The following is a 22,814-nucleotide window of genomic DNA, read 5'->3' as shown; positions in this document are numbered from 1 at the left end:
TTTGGATAGTAGCAGCCAGTTTTAAGATGGATCTCTTTTAACGACATGTCATTAAATTTTGATGATATTTTTTGTTGTCTGGTAGTAGGACCTCCGCATGCCAAATAAAAATATCATCAAATTCCGCAACGCTTCGTCATAGATCTGTCTAAAGAATTTAAGAGACAAAATATACGGGGGATGGTGACCTAACACTTACTTTTATTGGTGAAATCATCTTTCGTTCTATTAATATAACAAAGAAATACTCGTTTTAGAAATTCAGGTATATTTTAGGACTTGGCTCTACAAATATCTTCACTGCGAAGTCAAAAATATAGACACAGTCAACAAAATCTACAAAAGCTCATATATGAACAAGTATCAAGCTCAGGTATCCTGGTCACGGCACCAAAGTGTCGACAAACGCACCTCGATCTTCCTAAGCTGGTCCTCGGGCTCCTTCTCCATGGCGAGGTCGTCGAGCTTGTCGCCGATGGTCTGCAGCGCGTCGCGCAGGCGCGTCAGCCCGGCGTCGAACTCGCGCGACGTGTCCGCTGCCGCACCCAGGCTTGACGCACGCTGCTCCAGTCTGTACCACAGAATATAAATTAGTACTAAGTACAATAATTCGCCTTAAACCTAACTAGTTCAGTTCGTACATAAATAGGGTAAAATCGGGAACACTCAATACATCATCATTACATATACACATCAATATATATATCATTCATTTGAAGCGTGTCTAAGTTTGAGACCGATTGTCCTGAATTATGACGCAATTAGTGTAGCATGACTGATACGAGTATTCTTAGTATTCAATTGCAGTATACTGCAAGAACTTTGTAATCGAAAACTTTTCCATTTGAGGACAAAGTATTTTATTACAAAGTCATAATCAGGCTTTCTTTAATAACGTATACTGGATTCCATTTTATAAATCTACAAGTTACATGTTTAAAACGGCGATTGTCAAGCGCTTGACCAGTGGCGAGAGTTTTGGTTAGTATTGCCGCTTTAGAGTTGTGAAGTAGTAACTTGCAGGTTTATAAAACGCGCTCCATGCCATGCAACTCACTTGTTGAGCAGATCGTTCCAGCGGTCCTGCAGGTCCTTGAGCTTGGTGCGCAGCTTCTCCGCGTCGGGCGAGCGCGGCTCGAGGCGCTCCAGCACGCCGGCCGCCACCTGCTCCAGGTGGGACAGCTGCGGCTGCTGCGTGCGGAACTCTTCGCGGAGCACTTGCACCTGGAAATTACGGGTTTAGTATACTATACGATACACAATGGCAGGTATTCGCTTCGAGCATGACTGTGACCGCCCTAGCAGGTGTGGAACATATTGCCTATTTGACAGTTGGCAGTTGCCAAATAGTATGAAGATGTCGTCCCACAAAAGTTTATACTTTCACCACGACGTGCGTTGGCGTCGCTTGTATTTCCCCCACCATCAACTTCGCATATAGCCAATATGTAAATTATCAATTTATAGAACTCGTTTTTACCATGATTTAAATCACTTATAAGAACAGAGTGAGTTATCTGCTGCCGTATATTTCTTACTTAGTTTTTTTTTTCTTCACCGTTTTCAGATTGGCTAAGAGATGAGAGAGGTGTATTAATATCTGTCAGTCCATACCTGCTGCACTTGCGTCTGCACCATGCGTGAGTCTGAGGAGATGGGTCCCAGTGCCGTCATCATGCGATCCTTGGACAGCAGCCACGACGACAGGTTGCTGTGCGTGTCTTGGAAGTCCTTCACTTCCTCCATTAGGCGGATCCTGGTAAAATAATAGTTTATATATCGTGTGATTTAATTTAAGAATATTATAAATAATATTTTCTTAAACAGGGGATTATAGCATAATATCGCAGAAGAGTTGTAAAGCCTAAGAAATATCCACAAGTTCAATTACCAATATTACCATAAAACGGCAAGAGCATATCTAAAAAATTCTATTTTAATATTATGTTTGTACTAACCCCAGATTTAAGTATTAGTATGTATGTTACTAACACATTATGGACTTATTTGTTCGAAATAAATTATTATTGATTGATTGATTGATTGATTGATATCTACTTCAGATGACAATTTTTTCTCGTGCCCTAAAACTCTTCTTAGCCTTTACAACTACAACCAGTACCTAACTGTTTGATACATGTAGACGCCTCTTCCCATTAATTTTATTATTTAGGTAGATATTTTCACTGGTAATAATACAAGTTACAAATTGTCATACAGCGTCTAGTAAAAGGCTAGTAAATATATTGGGATAGGTACTTGTCCTTGCAGGCGTCGTGCAGGCTCTTCCAGCGCGACACGACGTCCTCCATGGCGTCGTGCAGCCGGTCGGCGCCCGCCACGCCTTGCTTGCGCTTCAGCAGCTCGCGGACCTATACGAAACATAACTAATTTATCATCAACAATCAAAAACTTCTCTAAGTAACTAAAAGACTAGGTAGGTGCCAATTATATTATAAGATGCGTTCTCTACCTTCTCAACCAGTTCCAGAATATATTGCTTGCTTATTATAAATATCTGATAGCCTTAAATCTTGGTATTTCTGTAGATCCAATGACGGTGCAATGACATAAAGTTTAATTAAAAGTCAGACATCCTTAACTTTCCTGCTAAGTCGGGCCATAAAAATGAACCGATTGTAACCCCACCCATCAAACCCGCCGACTACGTAGTTTTGACGTTACAGTAGATTTATATTATTTTTATTTTTATTAAGAACCTAGCTTAGTGTTCCACTGCTGGCCTCCTCTGGGCAAAGACACACACACAATACAGTAGAATACAACACAAACGCAACCTTCCTTTCTGATCGTTTTGACGTTTCCGTAGTCGGGTAAAAATAATCCAACACACCTGAGTCTTGGCGGAATCCAGCGCGCTCTGTTTCTCGTACATCTCTTCGAGCACGGCGCGGGCTTGCTTGATGGTCTTATCGGCTTCTTCCTTGGTGTTGGGGACGCAATCCTTTGGCAGTTGCCGCTGGACCTGAACAACAACACAGGAATGTCAACTAAATTCTTGTATTTTATTCAGTTACTGTTAGTTTTCTCGTAAGACTAACTGTAATGTCCTGGTCACGGCATCATATTGTGTTTTTAACTCCCGACGCAAAAGAGGGGTGCTACATGTTTGACGACAATATCTGTCTGTCTGTGGCATCGTAGCTCTCCAATGGATGGACAGATTTCGAAGCAGTTTTTTACGTGAAAGCGAGTTTCCTTGCGGTGTTTCCTGGCTATGTTTCATAGAAATCGATCCAGCAGTTTAAAGAGTTTCAGCTCTTTTTCATAATGATGTTAACTAGGCAGTTTTAGAATAAAATGGATTATGTTGACATATTGCGTAGGGGGTTTAAATTTTTTTTATTAAGTAGTTATTGCTGGTTGCACTTACCTTGTCTAGGAAGTGATGCGTGTTGCGGATAGTGTCCTCGTGGCGTCTCAGCTCTTCACGGACTGCGTCGAGCTCGCCCTGGCGGTCGGCCAGCTTAGTTCCGAGCAGGCTGTAGCGGTTGTTGATCTCTGACAGCTGTTGTTGTACCGGCGACAGTTCTGTAATAAAATACAACAGTCAACACTTCTTCTTAACCCTTACACGGGGGAACGAGTTCAAACCTCCTCAGCGCTCGATAGTTGTAATGATTCTGGTTTGGAAAAAATGCATAAAGAGGAGCACGGTGGTTAACAATATAATAGTTAATACCTCTTAAATGAATTTCTGTTCGTGTTCTCGGGAATGAGTATGTTACCTTCAAGATGTAGCTGGTCGCTGGACGAGCGGCGAGATGAGAAGCCGCTCGACGTGGAGTGCGTGGAGCCCGGGCTCACCAGCCCGTGGCCCTTGGTCGGAGAGGGCGAGCGACCGTCCAGTGTGCGTACTGCAAGAGATAATCATTCACTTTTTATAAATTAGGAATGATCAATGATGATGATTGATTTTATCATCAATATTATAAGATTTTAATAAATGATAATTCCAAACGTTGGATATTGGACATTGATCCACCCTACACTTTACTCAAGTATAGAAAAGTCGTCATCAACAGAGGTGAGAATACTGACCTGGCGTCTGTCGCTTGGTGGGGCTGTAGAGCTGCCTCTTGCGGTGCGGGCTGTCCACGCGGTCGCCACGTGTCAGGGCTTCATACACCGCACCGGCCTCGTTCACCTAATTCATGAATTTTTCGTTATTTCAGTACACTATTAAGCTCCAACTATCATCGCTTTCAAAATAGCAGTCAGAAAACACAACATTTTGATTTTGATCCCATTATGTTTTAATTTAAAGTGTCAAAATTTCACAAAACTTGGCTTATGTGGGACCAATGTAATCAACAAATTAGTGTTTAGGCACTCATGGGACAGGGATGATGTAAAAGAGTGACAGATGGTAATATTGACGGAATCTTGAAATGTTACCTTATCGATAGTGATGGAGTAGTCGCGGTACTCCTTAGCCAGCGGTCGCAGCTCGTCGGCCTGCTGCTTGAGCACCTCCAGGTCGAGCGCCACGGGCTGCAGGCGCCCGACTCTGTTCTCGAACGACTGGAGCCACTCCAACACCTGGAGAACATGGTTCATGTTATTCAAACGTACCACTAACTTAGCTTAGGCGACTATCTGAAAAAGTTTACTTTTTGCTTTTCCATATCTCTACACTGGCTAAACTACTTATACGAAATGAGAAACTCGCACAGCGAGGCCCATTAAATGATTTTGGACTGCGAGTTTTTATTTATGACCAATATCAGTAAAAATTTAATAAATAATGTAATGTGGGCTTACCTGCGCGCGAAGGGTCTCATACTGGCTGAGCTGGTCGGCGCGCTGTTTGGACAGCTTCTGTTTCTCTTCCAGCGACGTGTTAAAGTCGCGCCACGCGTTCTCCAGCAGCTGCCACATACAAGTCATCAATTTCACCATAATACTCTCACGTCTACATGCGTGAACTCATTGAAGATGAGTGGTTTTGGATTTACGTTACAATGTAAAACTTTCAATTGCGTTACCATACAGTTGGAGCGCAATTGATCCTAGCTATCAAAGAAAACAAGGTTGTTTACCTTCATCCTGTCACGGACGACGTGCGTGTCGGTGACGTCCTTCTTGGAGATGAGCTGCTTGCCTTGTTGCAGGCACTCGTCCAGCAGCGGCATTTGTACATCCCTGGAAAATCAATGACCATTAACATTTTTGAATTAACGTATCAACACGAATGGTATAGAGATATAAGTAGGAATCCTGAGTGCTTTAAACCTGGTCTAAGAAATATCAAGATTGCTACCAAAACCGTCAGTTTATGTGACCCAGAGGCTGACGCGCGCGCACCATAATTTGAATTCGAGTTCGTTCAATTCAAGCGTCTAAACATCTTGTGTGAAATCGCTGACATTCAGTCATTTTCATCATATGCTGTATTCACGATCGTTTCGTTTTATGAATGCGCTTTTTTGTAGCCGAATGTAGTCGATAATTGCCGAAGCGCATAGCTTTAAGCGTATGGCGTATGTAATATGGTAGTGATAACTAACCTGAAGTGCGCCAGGTCGCTCAGCCTGGCGCGCAGCTCGACGGCGTTCATCCTCGACAGCTCCCTGGAGTCGGCCTGCTCCAGCAGCTGCGCGTGCGCGGCGTCCAGCTTGCCGGCGAGCTGCGTGAAGTGAGACAGCTCGCTCCATACGGTTTCAAGGAACTCGTTGCGCTTCGTAGAGCGCTCGAGTAGCTTCTCGTATCTGTGGGAGGCGTTATGAATCAATCTTAAAATTCAAAAGTCAAGTTCTGAAAAATTTAGAAAGACGAAAAACTTGTAGAAATAATTAATACGTTGTCTTTCATTTAATCGTAACTTAAGAAGTTATTTGAGATGAGATATTATTCATAATTTTTTTCGTGAATTAGAAATACCCTTTTAAGTCTTACGGGCTCATGGGTTCTATGGACGTATGGGTGTGAACTATATATTACCCACCACCTTTATATTAAGTTTTTTCTTTCAACTTGGGTCAGAAAGATCAACTGTTATCGCATAAAATGCATTTGGCTTTAATTTTTAGTTTTTGGCCATTTGCTAGGGTTGAAAAATAACAAGACTGACCGAAGTTTAAGTGCACACATACCTGTTGTAAATATCCTCCGCCCTCTGCTCCAGCTTCTTGGCGATCCTGGCGTTGCTGGGGTTGGCGGCGGCGTCGCGCACCTGGCCGAGCAGCTTGGCGAGCGTGGCGCGCCGCGCCTCCAGCGACGCGTGCGCGATGCGCTGCTCGCGGACTTGCTCGTCGAGCCGCTCGCGGATGAGGGACGCCGGTTTTGATTGCGTACTGTAATGATGGTGTTATTAGTACGAGAGAAGAGCTAGTGAGTAAATCGAAAGCCGTTTAGAAAATAAAGTATTTGCAATGAGTCAGACTAGTGATTGTTATATTTTTACATAGGGTTCGCATGCATCAAAAACAAGGAACTCTTGTGCTGTACCCTACAATTTACGTATTAATATTATACCATACATAATTGTCGGCCGAGGCGAACTCGAGGAGCCCGAGGCTTTCTTATTTACTGGCCGAGGTGTGTATACTATTTTTCCGTTCAACGGAGCCAGAAAGCGGCAACTTCCTTCAGCGCAGCGGGCCGAAAGCTAACGCTTTCTGGCTTGAGGGCAGAATAAGATTATTATTGTGCATTTCCCAGTTGGATTCCGTCGTTCAGTTAACTTCTCTCATTCACAAAGACTATTTAAAACGCGACTCACTTGAACAGGGTCTCGGCCTGCTGCAGCCACTGCGCCTGCGTCTCGGCGGCGTCCTGCAGCCCCTGGCACTGCAGCAGCGCCGACTCCAGCTCCTGACATCTGGAACCGACGGCGCCCGTCAGCTCCGCGTAGCGCGCCGTCAGGTCTAGTACCGGAACTTCCAGTTGGCGAATCTCTGATGGTGTCAGGTTGCCTTCCAGGGATTTTACTAGCTGGTCACATGCCTGTTGGACGATAGAGTATTATTAAACAGATACTCCCATAAGTATCTGACGCGTGTAGTTTTAGAAGCCGAAGCCTTGACGAGGCCTTTTATAACAAGAGTCAGGAAACCAATGTTCTCGTCAAAAATTAGTGTTTCTTTCAAACAAAATTCAATATTAATACAAATTTAAAATAATTCGGTATAATACTATTAGTACAAACAAAAATGTCATAATCTGCCTGACGTGCGGCACGGAAAGATCGGTTAAGTTCGCGCATTTGGCAAATGTGCATGTAACATAACCCTTATGCGAGCGTAATTTTTTTTCAGATTAACCTTTTCGACGCCATGTCAAACACAAAAGCTGTCATCCAGACGCCACGTCACCGAAGTGTCAAAACTGAAATTGAACTTTATGCATATGCATGTAGGTCTATGTTGCTCTGTGGTCTATGGCCGATTAATCGGTCTTTGGCGTTGAACCTACGGTGCGTATATATCGGTCATTGGCGTCCAAAAGGTTAAAAACAAGTGTATCAACAATGAAAAGTAGGAAACTTACGTCTTTAGCATTGTCGACGAGGCGGCCTTGCGCTAAGATCTCAGAGTGCAGCGCCTTAGCGCGTGCGAGCTGCGTCTCTACCGCGCGAGGCTCGCCGCCCACGGGCTCTGACAGCACCGAGCGCGCTTGAGGTTCCACCTACAAACGAAATATAAGGTTAAATCTGATAAAAAGCACTTAATTCCAGCACTTCTTTGTGAATTATTTACGTGTCGTTAGCGATATATCCACGAGTCAATACATCTGCGGCTCTGTTTGCGTTAAATATTCATATTCATATTCATATTTTTTATTTGTAATAATCATACATTGTCATGGATGCGTAATTTACATTATTAATATTATTATTTACAGTAGATATGTCAGAAATATGTGCAATTAAAATTGGGTTTCATTAAACATTAGAATAACAATATTAACAAAAAATAATAATAATAATTCAATTGTCAATAAAATAATCATACCCCACGATAATTATATACGTCGATGTGAGGAAAGCCAAGAATCAGTTATATAATTTTTACGATTCCGTACCCAAAGGGTAAAAACGGGACCCTATTACTGAGACTCCGCTGTCCGTCTGTCCGTCCGTCTGTCTGTCTGTCACCAGGCTGTATCTCATGAACCGTGATAGCTAGAAAGTTGAAATTTTCACAGGTGATGTATTTCTGTTGCCGCTATAACAACAAATACTAAAAAGTACGGAACCCTCGGTGCGTGAGTCCGACTCGCACTTGGCAGGTTTTCATTTTCATTTTTTATTTTTTCAAATTGCTACGGCTTGTGGACCTCGAATTTCCAGATGTTTTTGATTATCATACATTTTGTATGAACATGTGCGACGCGATATAGCGATAGTCCGACAGTGATAGGCAGAGCTAAGTTTCTGCCGACGGGATATCGTAAAGGTAGGTTGATAATATTAATGAAACTTAGTACCTCCTTCATCCACCGCTGCGCGCGGTCCAGCGCGTCGTGGTACTGCTTGGTGACGTCAGCGGCACCTCTCAGCCTCTCCTGCAGGCGCTGCGCGCGCGCCGCCAGCTCCGAGTGTCTTCTTCTGGCTAGAGCCGCAGCTTCTCGCAGCGCGCTGTCGCCCGACGGGTGGATGTGCGATAGGCGAGAGGGCAGCGATGTGCGGTAGTCATTCAGAATTGTAAGGAATTCCTGGAATTTCAAAGAGATTAATACCCAGATGATAATGATTATTCGAAACTAGATATATGCAACCTGGACAAAATGGGGTAATTTTTATACCCCATACTAGACTGCTCTGGATTTGAAGTACCATTTACGATTTAGTACTAGGTACATAAAAAACAAACTTTTGTGTTACAAATACTAAGCCATATCGTAAGTACAGTCAAGGGCATAAATATATATACATTCCCAAAGTTTCAAAAATATGTCTACGCTTTTACACCTTAGATAATAAAGTCGTGTTTACATATTTTTGACCCATTTGTCTGGATCGATATTTTTGCCTTCGACTGTACATCAAAGTTAAGAATTCGTCAGGTGTTTAATGTTTCGACACATAAGAAACCATTAACTTATGTAAATGGTTTATTTATTATGTAAATGATTTTTTCTACTCGTCGAGTATAATCTGTGTATTACAACTTCACATGCAACACTACAACCTTACTCTTTTCAACGTTGGATAGTCTATGGCACTTCCGACTCAAGCATTTTATCGATACGGTTTAGTCAATTATAAAAATTTTGAAAATGGAACTTTATACATTTCGATAAAATATTTCTTGTTTAAGGAGACTTGATTCAATGCAAAGTGATTGGTTGGCCAACAAAAATATTTTATTTAATGTTGTAGTAGAAACAATTGCTTCATAAGTCAGAAACGCGCATGTGACACCCTTCATATAGCAACATCCATACCCTACGAAAACCGCTTAGCGTTGCTTGTTAGTCTCCATAGGCTACGGTGGCCAAAATCGAGAAAAAAACTGTCTTAAAATTGAATTTAGCGCGGAGCAGGTACCAGGGCCTCATGAGTTACGAGGAGGTGTCGTTTGTAACACTCTCCCACCACTCTCCCTAACTAACCCTAATTTACCCTACCTAGCTATCCCTAGATTTGTCTAAAATACTAAAAATTCCAATAAGAAAATCTAAAATCCTAAAAAACTTTAAAATACCGCAATCCGTAATTACCTTTACTAATTAATATAAAATAATGTAAATAACCTAACGCAAATCTAATTATATAAGTTAATATCTTGAATTGGATCAGTAGGTTGGCCAAATGATCGTCTAATGTTTATGTAGAACCCTTCGTCATAACCGTTAATAGTAACCAAAATCCTTTTCGCATAATAGGAAAGAGTTATGAATAATGCGTCTAAAAAATCCTAATAATGTTAAATAATTAATAAAACGTCAATTATGCCAATGTAAAGTATGTCAGAGTATTTAGAAAGATCATTGTAAGTTTAAATACAGTTTGTAAAACAAATGTAAAGTACATCTTAATCAAATAAAGTCTTATTTAAATTGCAATCAATAAATAGTAAATAAAACATAATTTTATAAGTCTGTAGAATGTCAAAGTTAATCGTCAGTAATGTATGTCAAAATAAGTAAAGTCTGTCGAATGTAATAGTCAGATAGTCAAATTACGATCACTAATAAATGTCACATTACAAATATTTTTGTTTTTGGGGTATAGATGTCGCCCGCTCCGCCGCGACTATCCGTGGTCATCATCCAGTTGCCAGGGCAGACCCCCGCCCCAGTTCTGAAGGAACTATCATGTGGTCCTGAAGGGACATCTTTTCATAATGACAGGGCTACTTCGTCATTTGCCCTGAACATTATTTTATGACATTTTTCTTCATAAATGAGAGGACATCAAAGGGACAATTTAACATAACAAAATACTGGTAGTTAGAGCAGCTGTATTTGATCCACTCCAATTTCCCAGAATACTGTAATTTTGTAATATATCTTAGTAGGTATTCAATGAAATAATATTAACCAAACTAGTTGTAGTTGTAGTCATTTTGAATCACCTTTCGGACCAAAATAAACCACGATCTTGCTCTGCATCGATCTAGCTTGGGTAAATCACTCATTGATATATATTTCCAATAATAAAGTTTTATGATAATATGACCTTGTATTTTTAAGGTCGAATGTGAAAATTACAGATATCTAGAAAACAGAATGAAGTCGTCATACAGACTGCCAAGGGACAGGTAAAACAAATATTTCTTTTACAAACAAATTGATTCTACAATACTAATTTATATTGTGGTTATTTGTTATGTTTTTCCCACAATATATTTTTCTACCAGTAGTGTTGCAAAGGACCAAATTATATTCAAAGTCATAAATATGTCAAGTTTGTCAATAAGTCATAAATAAGTGGATGTAATACAATTCTAACAATCCCTAAACCCACACTACAACCTAGCTACCTCTATTTAAATTTAACCCATAAACCCATAATTATACTCGTACTATGTAGTTTAAATAGCCATAAATATATCGGAAGCGAACCTAGCTAACTACTGTAAAGATCTAATGGCTTTGTTATATAAAAATTATAAACCTTGATCAATTCTACAATTCCCTAAACCATACAAATATAAACCCTAGCCCTAACAGTTAAACTAACCAACTAATCTATCGATATAATTGCAAACTAACATCCCGGGATGTACATTTAATTTACTCGCGTAATTTCTCGAAGTGCAATAAGAAATTCCTAGGCTACAGCTAACTAAGACGAGTGGAGACACCTCGATTTAGAACTGACCCCCTATTTCTCCACGTGGACCAGCATCAGCGATAGGGTTTGGGACAGCCGATGTAGGTCGGGAAAAAGGTAATGGGATAGTTGGTCTAGAATCTGGCTTTTTTAAGAAGTCTAGGTGACAACCCAAATTGTCCAGACCCCAGGGGTTAGAACCTGTCCTTGTAAACCCAGGAACTGTCAGGGACCCACCTGATATTATCAAGATGCACAGTAGGAGAATTAAGACTGTCGTTGTCACCGTAAGGTACCCGCCCTATCTCTCCATCTGCCCAGCACTGTACTGGATCGGAATTAGTTCTCTCTACCCCATAAGTTATTTAAGAAAGCTGTGAGATAAATTGCAAAACTAACTTTAAAATAATATATAAAGTACTCCAACCAAAATCATTCCAGTGCTAAATATCACTAAAATAATCCAGGTCAAAACACTATATATATTAAGCACAATTGAAACATAAATTAATAAATTGCACTATGAACCAAACATGACTTTACAACCTTTAATAATATATTGATTTGTAAGTAAAATTTCACCAATATATTTACTTACATTAGCACTTGTCTGGGCACAAATCAACAAACAACTAATAATTACAATTCACTAAATAGTTTATAAATGACACTATGAACAAAACAAACTTTACAATCTTATTAAATCTATTGATTTATAATTTAGACCTCACTAGTATTATATCAAACACTAGCGCTTGTTTAAACCGCAAACCAATAAAACAATTAAACCCACTAAATAAACACAATCTAAAATGCACTTCTCTAAAAATATTCAAGTTAAACCCCACAATAGATTACACCATATTATGCTCCAATCCGAACTCTACCAGCATCATAAGATACTAGTAAAATCTAGACCAGGACACAATATAGGTAACCTAAATAGACCTAACCTATACTAGAGAACTTCCTCCAACGCTTCGCGAATGGCCACCAGAATTCCCCGCAAAGGGGTTTTATGAAATCCCTTCCCAGATCCCGATTTCCCCGCTCTAGCAAACTCCTTGCACCCCATTGGTAACACCTAAACCAATCCTGAATTTCATGATTCCGTACTATCCTATACAAATTACTCTTTATTTCCTAATTAACATAAGGTCCAAATTGACCTACTTAATGGGTGTAGCCAAAACTATTCCTTCTCGTCGGTGGGATGTCTTTAAAATTTTTATTCTAAACGTCTTTGTTTTTCTATATAGACACATATTGTAGGGATACGCCCTTTTTTAATTCTTAATAATATGGTTCAATTTTGCATAGAATAATTTACAGTCATAACTTAACTTTTATCGTTACCGTGAAATCCGAGTTGGTATTTTAAACAAACACTTGAATTTAATAACCAAACTAACTTTGCACAAAAATTTATAACGCAAAAAGCTTTATGACATTGAAATAAAGTTCAAATTATTTTAAAAATAAGTTTCTTAATATATTGGTTTACTATATCAGCTAAACTCTCCAAGTGGTGTATCTAGAATTTCAAATAGCAAGGTCCACTTAAGATATGAAAAGAAATATAGCTGTTTGAATTACCGTGAGACACAAGAATGGAATTTAACCGACTTAAAATAAAACAATATTATGTTTACATATAATGCTAACATGGAAAGGGAGCCTCTGACATGTTACAATCGCCTCCCAAAATTTGCTGTAGCTTAAATATATTAATGATATATTTGCGAAAGTAAATTTTCGAAACAAACCAAGATAAGAAAAATAATTGTATTGAAAATAATGCATTTAGACTCTAATAAGAACCTTTTTTAACATTCTTCCCTTCTGTGTGTGCCTTTTTTTTTTGTTGCGGCTGTGTGTAGTGTGTGTTTAAACCAAACAAAAGAATGAACATTTCTGAAAGTATAAGTTTACAAGTTCAGTCATGTTAAAAATAAACAATCAAAAACGTAACCAGTTAATCTTGCCTCACAAGAAAGTAGAAGTTGTGCTTGTAGTACATTTGTCCTACTCTTCTACCGATCCGAATGATACATACGCACGCTTCCGACTTTAGTCTACATTTTAACGACCAAGAAAGGAATAGAACGTATCTCTCTTTAAAACAAGATTGAACCTTTTACCAAGGAGCATTCTATGCCACTCGAGGGGTCACTATCTTTAAAAGATTTAATTCCAACACCGAAACTCATGACTTATATCCTCAAAACGCCTTTCCTAGTCTGGAGCATGTACATCATTAACGGGACGTTAAAATAAAAGATTAAGCTCTGCTTAACCCTTAGCTTCTATAATGAAGCGCCAAATAAATTGATGTATTATAAACATTTTATTGTAATATTTTAAGAATAATGTAAAAAAAAAAATATCAATAAATGAGTATGAGTATTGTATAAAACAAAAATCCTAAATAGTACTGACCAATAAAAAAGCACAAATAATCATTAAATTGATTCGAAATGAGCACAACTAATCATTAAATTGATAATACATGTCATATTTAAACATTTTCAAAACTCACTTCGCATTATGCTTTTCCATATGAAGAAAGCACTATGACGTCACATTAATGATGGGTGTGTGAGTTTCTAGATCTGATGTTGTGTGTAGTATAGAGATAACACGGCGGCAGTCGATAAATCTGCAAATATGCTCTTTTTTTTTGCGAGCCTAACCTAACACCAAACTACCGTTTTATCTCTCTTTTGTAAAGTGTAATGTCTCAGTTAGAATGTCAAAAAGGTATTTTGATTTTAGTCTTGCTATTTTCTCAGGGCCCTGCATACATTTTTTTTTGTTTCAACAAACAAAACATCATATTTATGCATCTACATTCTCACTTTCACACGCCCCTGAAACTCTAACAAAACTTCCGCTAATAAAATAATTGAAATATAAAAATTATTAATAATGCGTCAACTTTTATGAAAATCTACCGTTAGCAAACATATAATCAATATATCTCTAAAAAATTACTATATTCTTTTACGACTATTACCCAAAAAAAAAATTACCAAAGCAATATACTACAGTCAAAGTTTAATTATGAAAGGAAAACTACACTACTAATGCATTTACTTTCCATTAAAATAAAATAACTATGGAGAGCCAGCAAACTAAATAAACCATGAAATTATTTGAAATCAACAAAATTAAATTAAAGTGTTTGTCATAAAAGAACAATTTGATGTGATAATAAGTTACAATTACCAGCTATAAAAAGTAAAATTGAAAATTTAATTGGATACTACTGAAATAAAATCTAATGTTTGTAATTTTAATTGAAATTCAATATTTATTTTTAAACCTAACCTAAATATTAAATTCCCGCTTAATTAGATCTAAATGCAAACACGGATTACCTAAGTCAAACCTGTCACTCAAAAACACTAAAAGTTACAACAATTACCTGATCGTTTGAAAGTTATGTATCTGAAACTAATTAAATCAAACGCAAAAATGAAGAATGTTTTTACTGGATTTAAGATACTCATAAGTATCGGCAGTACCTATATCAGTTAATATGTAACTGTATACGTTGAAAATGTATTTAGGTACATTTGAAAAGGTAAAGTCTCAGAGTAACTAAACGCGTAATTGAACGTATAATTGTGTATTCAACCTGCAGATGTACCTAACCTAATTCTAACATACCACAAAAATGTTGAACTTTAAAATATTTATTATTATTTTATATTTAAAGGTTTTTAATATTTCAGTTTCTAGCTCGAAAAAAAAAATGTATTACGTTTAACAACCTTTGTTTACGCGCAAGAATATTAATAACAAAAGTTATAAGCTACTTCAATTAACTCTAAATAAAATAAAACAATAGCTCAATCGTGACCGGAAAACTTACGCATGGCTAAACCTACTTAAAGAATATCAAAAGTAAAAATAGACCCATTCATATAACGCCAAGTGAACATGTGCAACAACTAAATATGTAGGCACCAAATCCATTTGCGCACTAATTTTCTGGCCCACTTCGTTATGTTCGTAAAGCCCGTCTATACAAAGTAATCTATAAGTCAATGTCTTCCGAAATTTGTTATAAAAAAGTTTGTTTAATAAGACAGTGTTAACAAGATTAAATATGAATAACCTACAGTATTTGTAAAGGAAATAATTGATGTTAATGCTCAATCAAGGTAATATACAATTAATTACTATACCTTGATGAATTAAAAAAACTATTTACGTAACCAAATTTTGTAAATCTATTAAAATAATGTTATCCTAAAGCACTAAGCATAATAATAACACCAACAACCCATAAATATGTAAGCAAGTAATCTCAAAAATCTATTTGACTTCACACTAAAAGTTATTCCCTACATGATAAAAAATAAAAACATTCAAACTTCTTTGACCGATAACATTTTACAAAAGCACACTATTATCATATTGCACTCAAGTCTTTGGCTGGCGCGTCGGGTTTTTTTTTTCTACTTCTACGAAGAACGAACTTAACACGATAACTAACTCAAATTTCAGTCAAGTGGCCGGCGCAACATGTTTTTCTAACCATTCTAACTATTTTCGATAACTTTTAAGAATGTCTCGAGTGACGTCGTTAACAAAATGAACCATTATCATTCAGAGTTGTAACGTAATTTATTTTAACTGATTTCAACATGTTTATTTTACATACCCTGCTGTACTTAGGTATAATCAGTTTCGTAACACACTATCCAATTTTTTTTTGTCTTCTAATAATTTCTATTAACTATTTGATAGGTAAATTAGAAATACCTGAGTGACTAACCCTAGTATAATTTTAGGACTTTATAATATTACACTTTATTCATGTATCCCAAACAACGTATTAATAAAAGTATACTAAATAATTTATGTTATGTACTCGTATATATATGATTTATTGTATGTACATAGAAACAAAACACGAGATAGAAAGTTACAAAATAAAACAATACAACAAAGGCGAATTTATCCCTGAATAATATTCTATCCTAGATATATGTATAATTTCAATCATTTAATTATATTATGTGTAGTATAAAACCAAATTTTAACAAAAATAACTTTTAATTATGAAAACAAATAAAATTATAGAATGATGCCGTCTTAAATTTGCTATAACATCAGTTAATGCAGATTACCTAAATACGTTTAATTGCAATACTATATAATAAAATTGCCAGTATTTTTAATTTTACTTTTAGTAACTGACAGAAACTACAAAGATGTCGGTATTGTTCTAATGAAACCGTAATATTGAACGCATATTCCGAAATTCACAAAACACAAACATAATCAATGCCGAGTAGATATACTAAAATATACGTAGTTTCATGTGTCCTAACTATCCCTATTTTAGCTGTTGCACCTAGGAATCGAACCCAGATTTTATTGATCATAATTACGCAACTGACTTCAATATAAATTCAATACAAACTAAGGCATATTAATATATACTTACTAACGTAAAAACGTAACGTAAAAAATATTTTGATCACAGTTTGATACACAAATTAATGGCAAAACTTAACTTGATATCATTTTACGCTAAATGAGACTGATGTTTAATTTAGCTAGGCGAAATAAAATATAAATATATCAGACTTGTGTCTCTAATTTATAAAATCTACACCATACTGATAACTTCAGATCAAAAGATAAAAACAACAAAATCGCAATTTTAGACTATTTTAAGTATTAATACGTACGCCTCCCCATATATACAACTTTAATAATTTTAGCTAATTACTTTTAAATAACAACTTTAAATATTACAAAATATATTGAAATTTAAATATTAAAAACAACTAGAAATTCTAAAAATCACGTAAAAAATATGAAAAGCTATGACTAACTTGGCATTGAATACATACGCATAATTTTGTTATTAGAATGATCATAAAACCGTTATCAAATTAACGCAACAACTCTATTCCTTAATATGCTATCCGTTTTCACAGCAACAATTGTGTTGTTATAATATAACCGTTTACACAAATCAACTATAACAACAGTTTTGATCCAAAACAAGATATGTAACGACATGAAATTTATAACGTTAATCGAAATAATAAAACCCAAATTAAATAAAACTCCGAGCTTAATGTAATCAGATGAAACAATACAATGATGGTTCAAATAATATCAAGATATGAATTGATGTATTAAATACAAATAACGAATTATAAAAATATACATTATATAATCGAAATATATTATCCCGGTCTCTTTTATCCTGGTCACGGCACCAATTGTAACACTCTCCCACCACTCTCCCTAACTAACCCTAATTTACCCTACCTAGCTATCCCTAGATTTGTCTAAAATACTAAAAATTCCAATAAGAAAATCTAAAATCCTAAAAAACTTTAAAATACCGCAATCCGTAATTACCTTTACTAATTAATATAAAATAATGTAAATAACCTAACGCAAATCTAATTATATAAGTTAATATCTTGAATTGGATCAGTAGGTTGGCCAAATGATCGTCTAATGTTTATGTAGAACCCTTCGTCATAACCGTTAATAGTAACCAAAATCCTTTTCGCATAATAGGAAAGAGTTATGAATAATGCGTCTAAAAAATCCTAATAATGTTAAATAATTAATAAAACGTCAATTATGCCAATGTAAAGTATGTCAGAGTATTTAGAAAGATCATTGTAAGTTTAAATACAGTTTGTAAAACAAATGTAAAGTACATCTTAATCAAATAAAGTCTTATTTAAATTGCAATCAATAAATAGTAAATAAAACATAATTTTATAAGTCTGTAGAATGTCAAAGTTAATCGTCAGTAATGTATGTCAAAATAAGTAAAGTCTGTCGAATGTAATAGTCAGATAGTCAAATTACGATCACTAATAAATGTCACATTACAAATATTTTTGTTTTTGGGGTATAGATGTCGCCCGCTCCGCCGCGACTATCCGTGGTCATCATCCAGTTGCCAGGGCAGACCCCCGCCCCAGTTCTGAAGGAACTATCATGTGGTCCTGAAGGGACATCTTTTCATAATGACAGGGCTACTTCGTCATTTGCCCTGAACATTATTTTATGACATTTTTCTTCATAAATGAGAGGACATCAAAGGGACAATTTAACATAACAAAATACTGGTAGTTAGAGCAGCTGTATTTGATCCACTCCAATTTCCCAGAATACTGTAATTTTGTAATATATCTTAGTAGGTATTCAATGAAATAATATTAACCAAACTAGTTGTAGTTGTAGTCATTTTGAATCACCTTTCGGACCAAAATAAACCACGATCTTGCTCTGCATCGATCTAGCTTGGGTAAATCACTCATTGATATATATTTCCAATAATAAAGTTTTATGATAATATGACCTTGTATTTTTAAGGTCGAATGTGAAAATTACAGATATCTAGAAAACAGAATGAAGTCGTCATACAGACTGCCAAGGGACAGGTAAAACAAATATTTCTTTTACAAACAAATTGATTCTACAATACTAATTTATATTGTGGTTATTTGTTATGTTTTTCCCACAATATATTTTTCTACCAGTAGTGTTGCAAAGGACCAAATTATATTCAAAGTCATAAATATGTCAAGTTTGTCAATAAGTCATAAATAAGTGGATGTAATACAATTCTAACAATCCCTAAACCCACACTACAACCTAGCTACCTCTATTTAAATTTAACCCATAAACCCATAATTATACTCGTACTATGTAGTTTAAATAGCCATAAATATATCGGAAGCGAACCTAGCTAACTACTGTAAAGATCTAATGGCTTTGTTATATAAAAATTATAAACCTTGATCAATTCTACAATTCCCTAAACCATACAAATATAAACCCTAGCCCTAACAGTTAAACTAACCAACTAATCTATCGATATAATTGCAAACTAACATCCCGGGATGTACATTTAATTTACTCGCGTAATTTCTCGAAGTGCAATAAGAAATTCCTAGGCTACAGCTAACTAAGACGAGTGGAGACACCTCGATTTAGAACTGACCCCCTATTTCTCCACGTGGACCAGCATCAGCGATAGGGTTTGGGACAGCCGATGTAGGTCGGGAAAAAGGTAATGGGATAGTTGGTCTAGAATCTGGCTTTTTTAAGAAGTCTAGGTGACAACCCAAATTGTCCAGACCCCAGGGGTTAGAACCTGTCCTTGTAAACCCAGGAACTGTCAGGGACCCACCTGATATTATCAAGATGCACAGTAGGAGAATTAAGACTGTCGTTGTCACCGTAAGGTACCCGCCCTATCTCTCCATCTGCCCAGCACTGTACTGGATCGGAATTAGTTCTCTCTACCCCATAAGTTATTTAAGAAAGCTGTGAGATAAATTGCAAAACTAACTTTAAAATAATATATAAAGTACTCCAACCAAAATCATTCCAGTGCTAAATATCACTAAAATAATCCAGGTCAAAACACTATATATATTAAGCACAATTGAAACATAAATTAATAAATTGCACTATGAACCAAACATGACTTTACAACCTTTAATAATATATTGATTTGTAAGTAAAATTTCACCAATATATTTACTTACATTAGCACTTGTCTGGGCACAAATCAACAAACAACTAATAATTACAATTCACTAAATAGTTTATAAATGACACTATGAACAAAACAAACTTTACAATCTTATTAAATCTATTGATTTATAATTTAGACCTCACTAGTATTATATCAAACACTAGCGCTTGTTTAAACCGCAAACCAATAAAACAATTAAACCCACTAAATAAACACAATCTAAAATGCACTTCTCTAAAAATATTCAAGTTAAACCCCACAATAGATTACACCATATTATGCTCCAATCCGAACTCTACCAGCATCATAAGATACTAGTAAAATCTAGACCAGGACACAATATAGGTAACCTAAATAGACCTAACCTATACTAGAGAACTTCCTCCAACGCTTCGCGAATGGCCACCAGAATTCCCCGCAAAGGGGTTTTATGAAATCCCTTCCCAGATCCCGATTTCCCCGCTCTAGCAAACTCCTTGCACCCCATTGGTAACACCTAAACCAATCCTGAATTTCATGATTCCGTACTATCCTATACAAATTACTCTTTATTTCCTAATTAACATAAGGTCCAAATTGACCTACTTAATGGGTGTAGCCAAAACTATTCCTTCTCGTCGGTGGGATGTCTTTAAAATTTTTATTCTAAACGTCTTTGTTTTTCTATATAGACACATATTGTAGGGATACGCCCTTTTTTAATTCTTAATAATATGGTTCAATTTTGCATAGAATAATTTACAGTCATAACTTAACTTTTATCGTTACCGTGAAATCCGAGTTGGTATTTTAAACAAACACTTGAATTTAATAACCAAACTAACTTTGCACAAAAATTTATAACGCAAAAAGCTTTATGACATTGAAATAAAGTTCAAATTATTTTAAAAATAAGTTTCTTAATATATTGGTTTACTATATCAGCTAAACTCTCCAAGTGGTGTATCTAGAATTTCAAATAGCAAGGTCCACTTAAGATATGAAAAGAAATATAGCTGTTTGAATTACCGTGAGACACAAGAATGGAATTTAACCGACTTAAAATAAAACAATATTATGTTTACATATAATGCTAACATGGAAAGGGAGCCTCTGACATGTTACACGTTGACCAACCCGCCGGGGGTGCCGGGCCCGGCGGCCGGCGCGCGTACGAGTATGAAGGTATTGCGGGCTGCGGCAGCTCGCGTATCTTAGCTGTATACTTTTGGTTTCGGTTTGGTTTGGTGGTATGATTCTACTAGTTGAAAGTATTATTTTTCTCAAAAATGGAAGGCAAAGTCGACGTTGCCGGTTATAAAGCAGGTCGCGAAGTGCGTAGTTTATGGTCAGTCAAAAAATTAAAAAGTTAAAAACATTGCAGTCTTGATTTCGGGACTGCAATGTTGCATACAAATTCCATTATTTGTCGAGTTCCAAACTTTTTAAAAGTTGAAGTGGCCATATCAAATGAAGGCATAGGTCCATTAAACAGCCAAACAGATGATCAGTACTTATTATTATAATGTTGGTACCGCGACTATTTAGGTGTCTCAAATAGGTTGGCGTATTTTCAGCAGAAAAATACACTTCCATTTTTAATATATAAAAAAACGGCGGCAAAGCAAATCTTTTTACTTTTTTCTGTGAAAATTTATACATAAGAATGTTGCTTCTGTAATATATTTCTATTATATTTGCATTTATTGCGCCATTTTTGAGAAAAGCACTATATATGACTCGGCTGGAAGGCTACTTGCTGGCTTCGGATTCAATTAAACGGACTCCCAAGGTCGTCCGTTTAAAACGAATCCTCAGCCAGCAAGTAGCTACTTCCGAACCTCGACAATAATGTACTATTTTTGTCTCGTAGAAAAAGTATTTTATACAATAGTGATATAATCGAGCTTTTCAATCTCGTACCTTAGTTAAGCAACTCAGCAAGCTTCGTTGCTTAAACACGGTACTCGACTGAAAAGCTCTCTATTATATCACGATTGCATAAAATACTATATTACGTGTGGTGTGTTGTTGTACTTATGTATGGACACATAATTCATGTATTTTTAGAACTTTTTTCTTGGACTCTTCTTTTTCTTTTCGTATCTAGGTTCCTTGCTTCATACGCGGAATACATAAAAAGGCAGCGATTTCGATAGCCCTGTCCGTCGCATCCATCCACTTGGACTCTCACAAATAATGGTCAATTCATGATTGAAGATTAAACTTGGTCAACACACCTTGCTCTCGTCCACGAACTTCTGCGCGGCCATGGTGATGAAGCGCAGGTCGGCCTGGTGCGCGATCACGTCGGACACGAACTCGCGCACGTCCTCGCTCTGCCCGGGCAGGTTCTTCAGCTTGGACAGCGCGGCCTCCTTGTCCTCCAGCGTGCGGTACGCGCCCTCCATCCAAGTGTTGAAGGTGTTCAGCTCGTTACTGGAATAGGTGCAGTCTTACATTGTTTTCCTCTGATTATGCAAACTCAAATCATAGGTCGTTACCTGTGATTTGAGTTTCGGTCGTTGAGGGATCGAGTACAATCTTATAAGATAAGCAAGTCATCATTATCAGTTTCTAAAAAGATTTCGAGTAGTTGGTATACTTGGTATTGGTACCAGTCTTAACGTATCCTGAATCCCATGGTACCAAATGGTTAATGCACGCATTAAACGGCATGTTAAGGATGTTGATCCCGGTTTGTTATCTTAAGCAGTACTACGACAGTAGCACTTAAATGTTGCTATTCTATGACAACAAGAGTTAAATCGACTAAGATATATTAAAGTACCTAGCTTGTAATTCAACCACTCACTTATTACAGCTGCAAAGTTTCTTCAGGGTTGATATACATGTCTGTTTTGTATAAACTAGTCCATCTTTAGAGTCCAAAAGTCAAGATGTTAAGTTAAGGCACAAACAGCACTCACTTGAATTTGCCGAGCTCGTCGCGCGCCGCGGCGAGTCGCCGCAGCATCTTGTCGCACTTGTCGGAGCACTTGTCGCACCGCTGCTTCAGCTGGCGCACGCCGCGCTCCAGTGCCGCCACCT

General features: G+C 36.8%; 1 protein-coding gene across 1 annotated transcript in view; it reads right to left on the bottom strand.

Annotated features, from left to right (window-relative positions):
- The window catches only part of LOC134751067 (uncharacterized), a 164,481-nt gene that overhangs the window by 59,416 nt on the left and 82,251 nt on the right, over positions 1 to 22,814 (bottom strand). Inside the window, exons 30-47 of the mRNA XM_063686412.1 lie at positions 22,694 to 22,812; positions 22,004 to 22,202; positions 8,452 to 8,679; positions 7,513 to 7,650; positions 6,746 to 6,969; positions 6,117 to 6,317; positions 5,532 to 5,732; positions 5,064 to 5,166; positions 4,786 to 4,893; positions 4,420 to 4,563; positions 4,063 to 4,168; positions 3,750 to 3,878; positions 3,395 to 3,552; positions 2,855 to 2,986; positions 2,260 to 2,372; positions 1,615 to 1,756; positions 1,058 to 1,224; positions 412 to 571 (exon numbers count right to left, since the gene is read on the bottom strand). Coding sequence (XP_063542482.1) covers positions 412 to 571; positions 1,058 to 1,224; positions 1,615 to 1,756; positions 2,260 to 2,372; positions 2,855 to 2,986; positions 3,395 to 3,552; positions 3,750 to 3,878; positions 4,063 to 4,168; positions 4,420 to 4,563; positions 4,786 to 4,893; positions 5,064 to 5,166; positions 5,532 to 5,732; positions 6,117 to 6,317; positions 6,746 to 6,969; positions 7,513 to 7,650; positions 8,452 to 8,679; positions 22,004 to 22,202; positions 22,694 to 22,812 — 2,772 coding nt within the window. The remainder of the gene's footprint in view (positions 1 to 411; positions 572 to 1,057; positions 1,225 to 1,614; positions 1,757 to 2,259; positions 2,373 to 2,854; positions 2,987 to 3,394; positions 3,553 to 3,749; positions 3,879 to 4,062; positions 4,169 to 4,419; positions 4,564 to 4,785; positions 4,894 to 5,063; positions 5,167 to 5,531; positions 5,733 to 6,116; positions 6,318 to 6,745; positions 6,970 to 7,512; positions 7,651 to 8,451; positions 8,680 to 22,003; positions 22,203 to 22,693; positions 22,813 to 22,814) is intronic.

The sequence above is a fragment of the Cydia strobilella genome, chromosome 21 (assembly GCF_947568885.1).
Source record: "Cydia strobilella chromosome 21, ilCydStro3.1, whole genome shotgun sequence".
In the NCBI taxonomy this organism is placed as follows: Eukaryota; Metazoa; Arthropoda; class Insecta; order Lepidoptera; family Tortricidae; genus Cydia; species Cydia strobilella.
The sequence above is the reverse complement of the archived record's forward strand: the minus strand, read 5'-3'. Positions and strand labels throughout refer to the sequence as shown.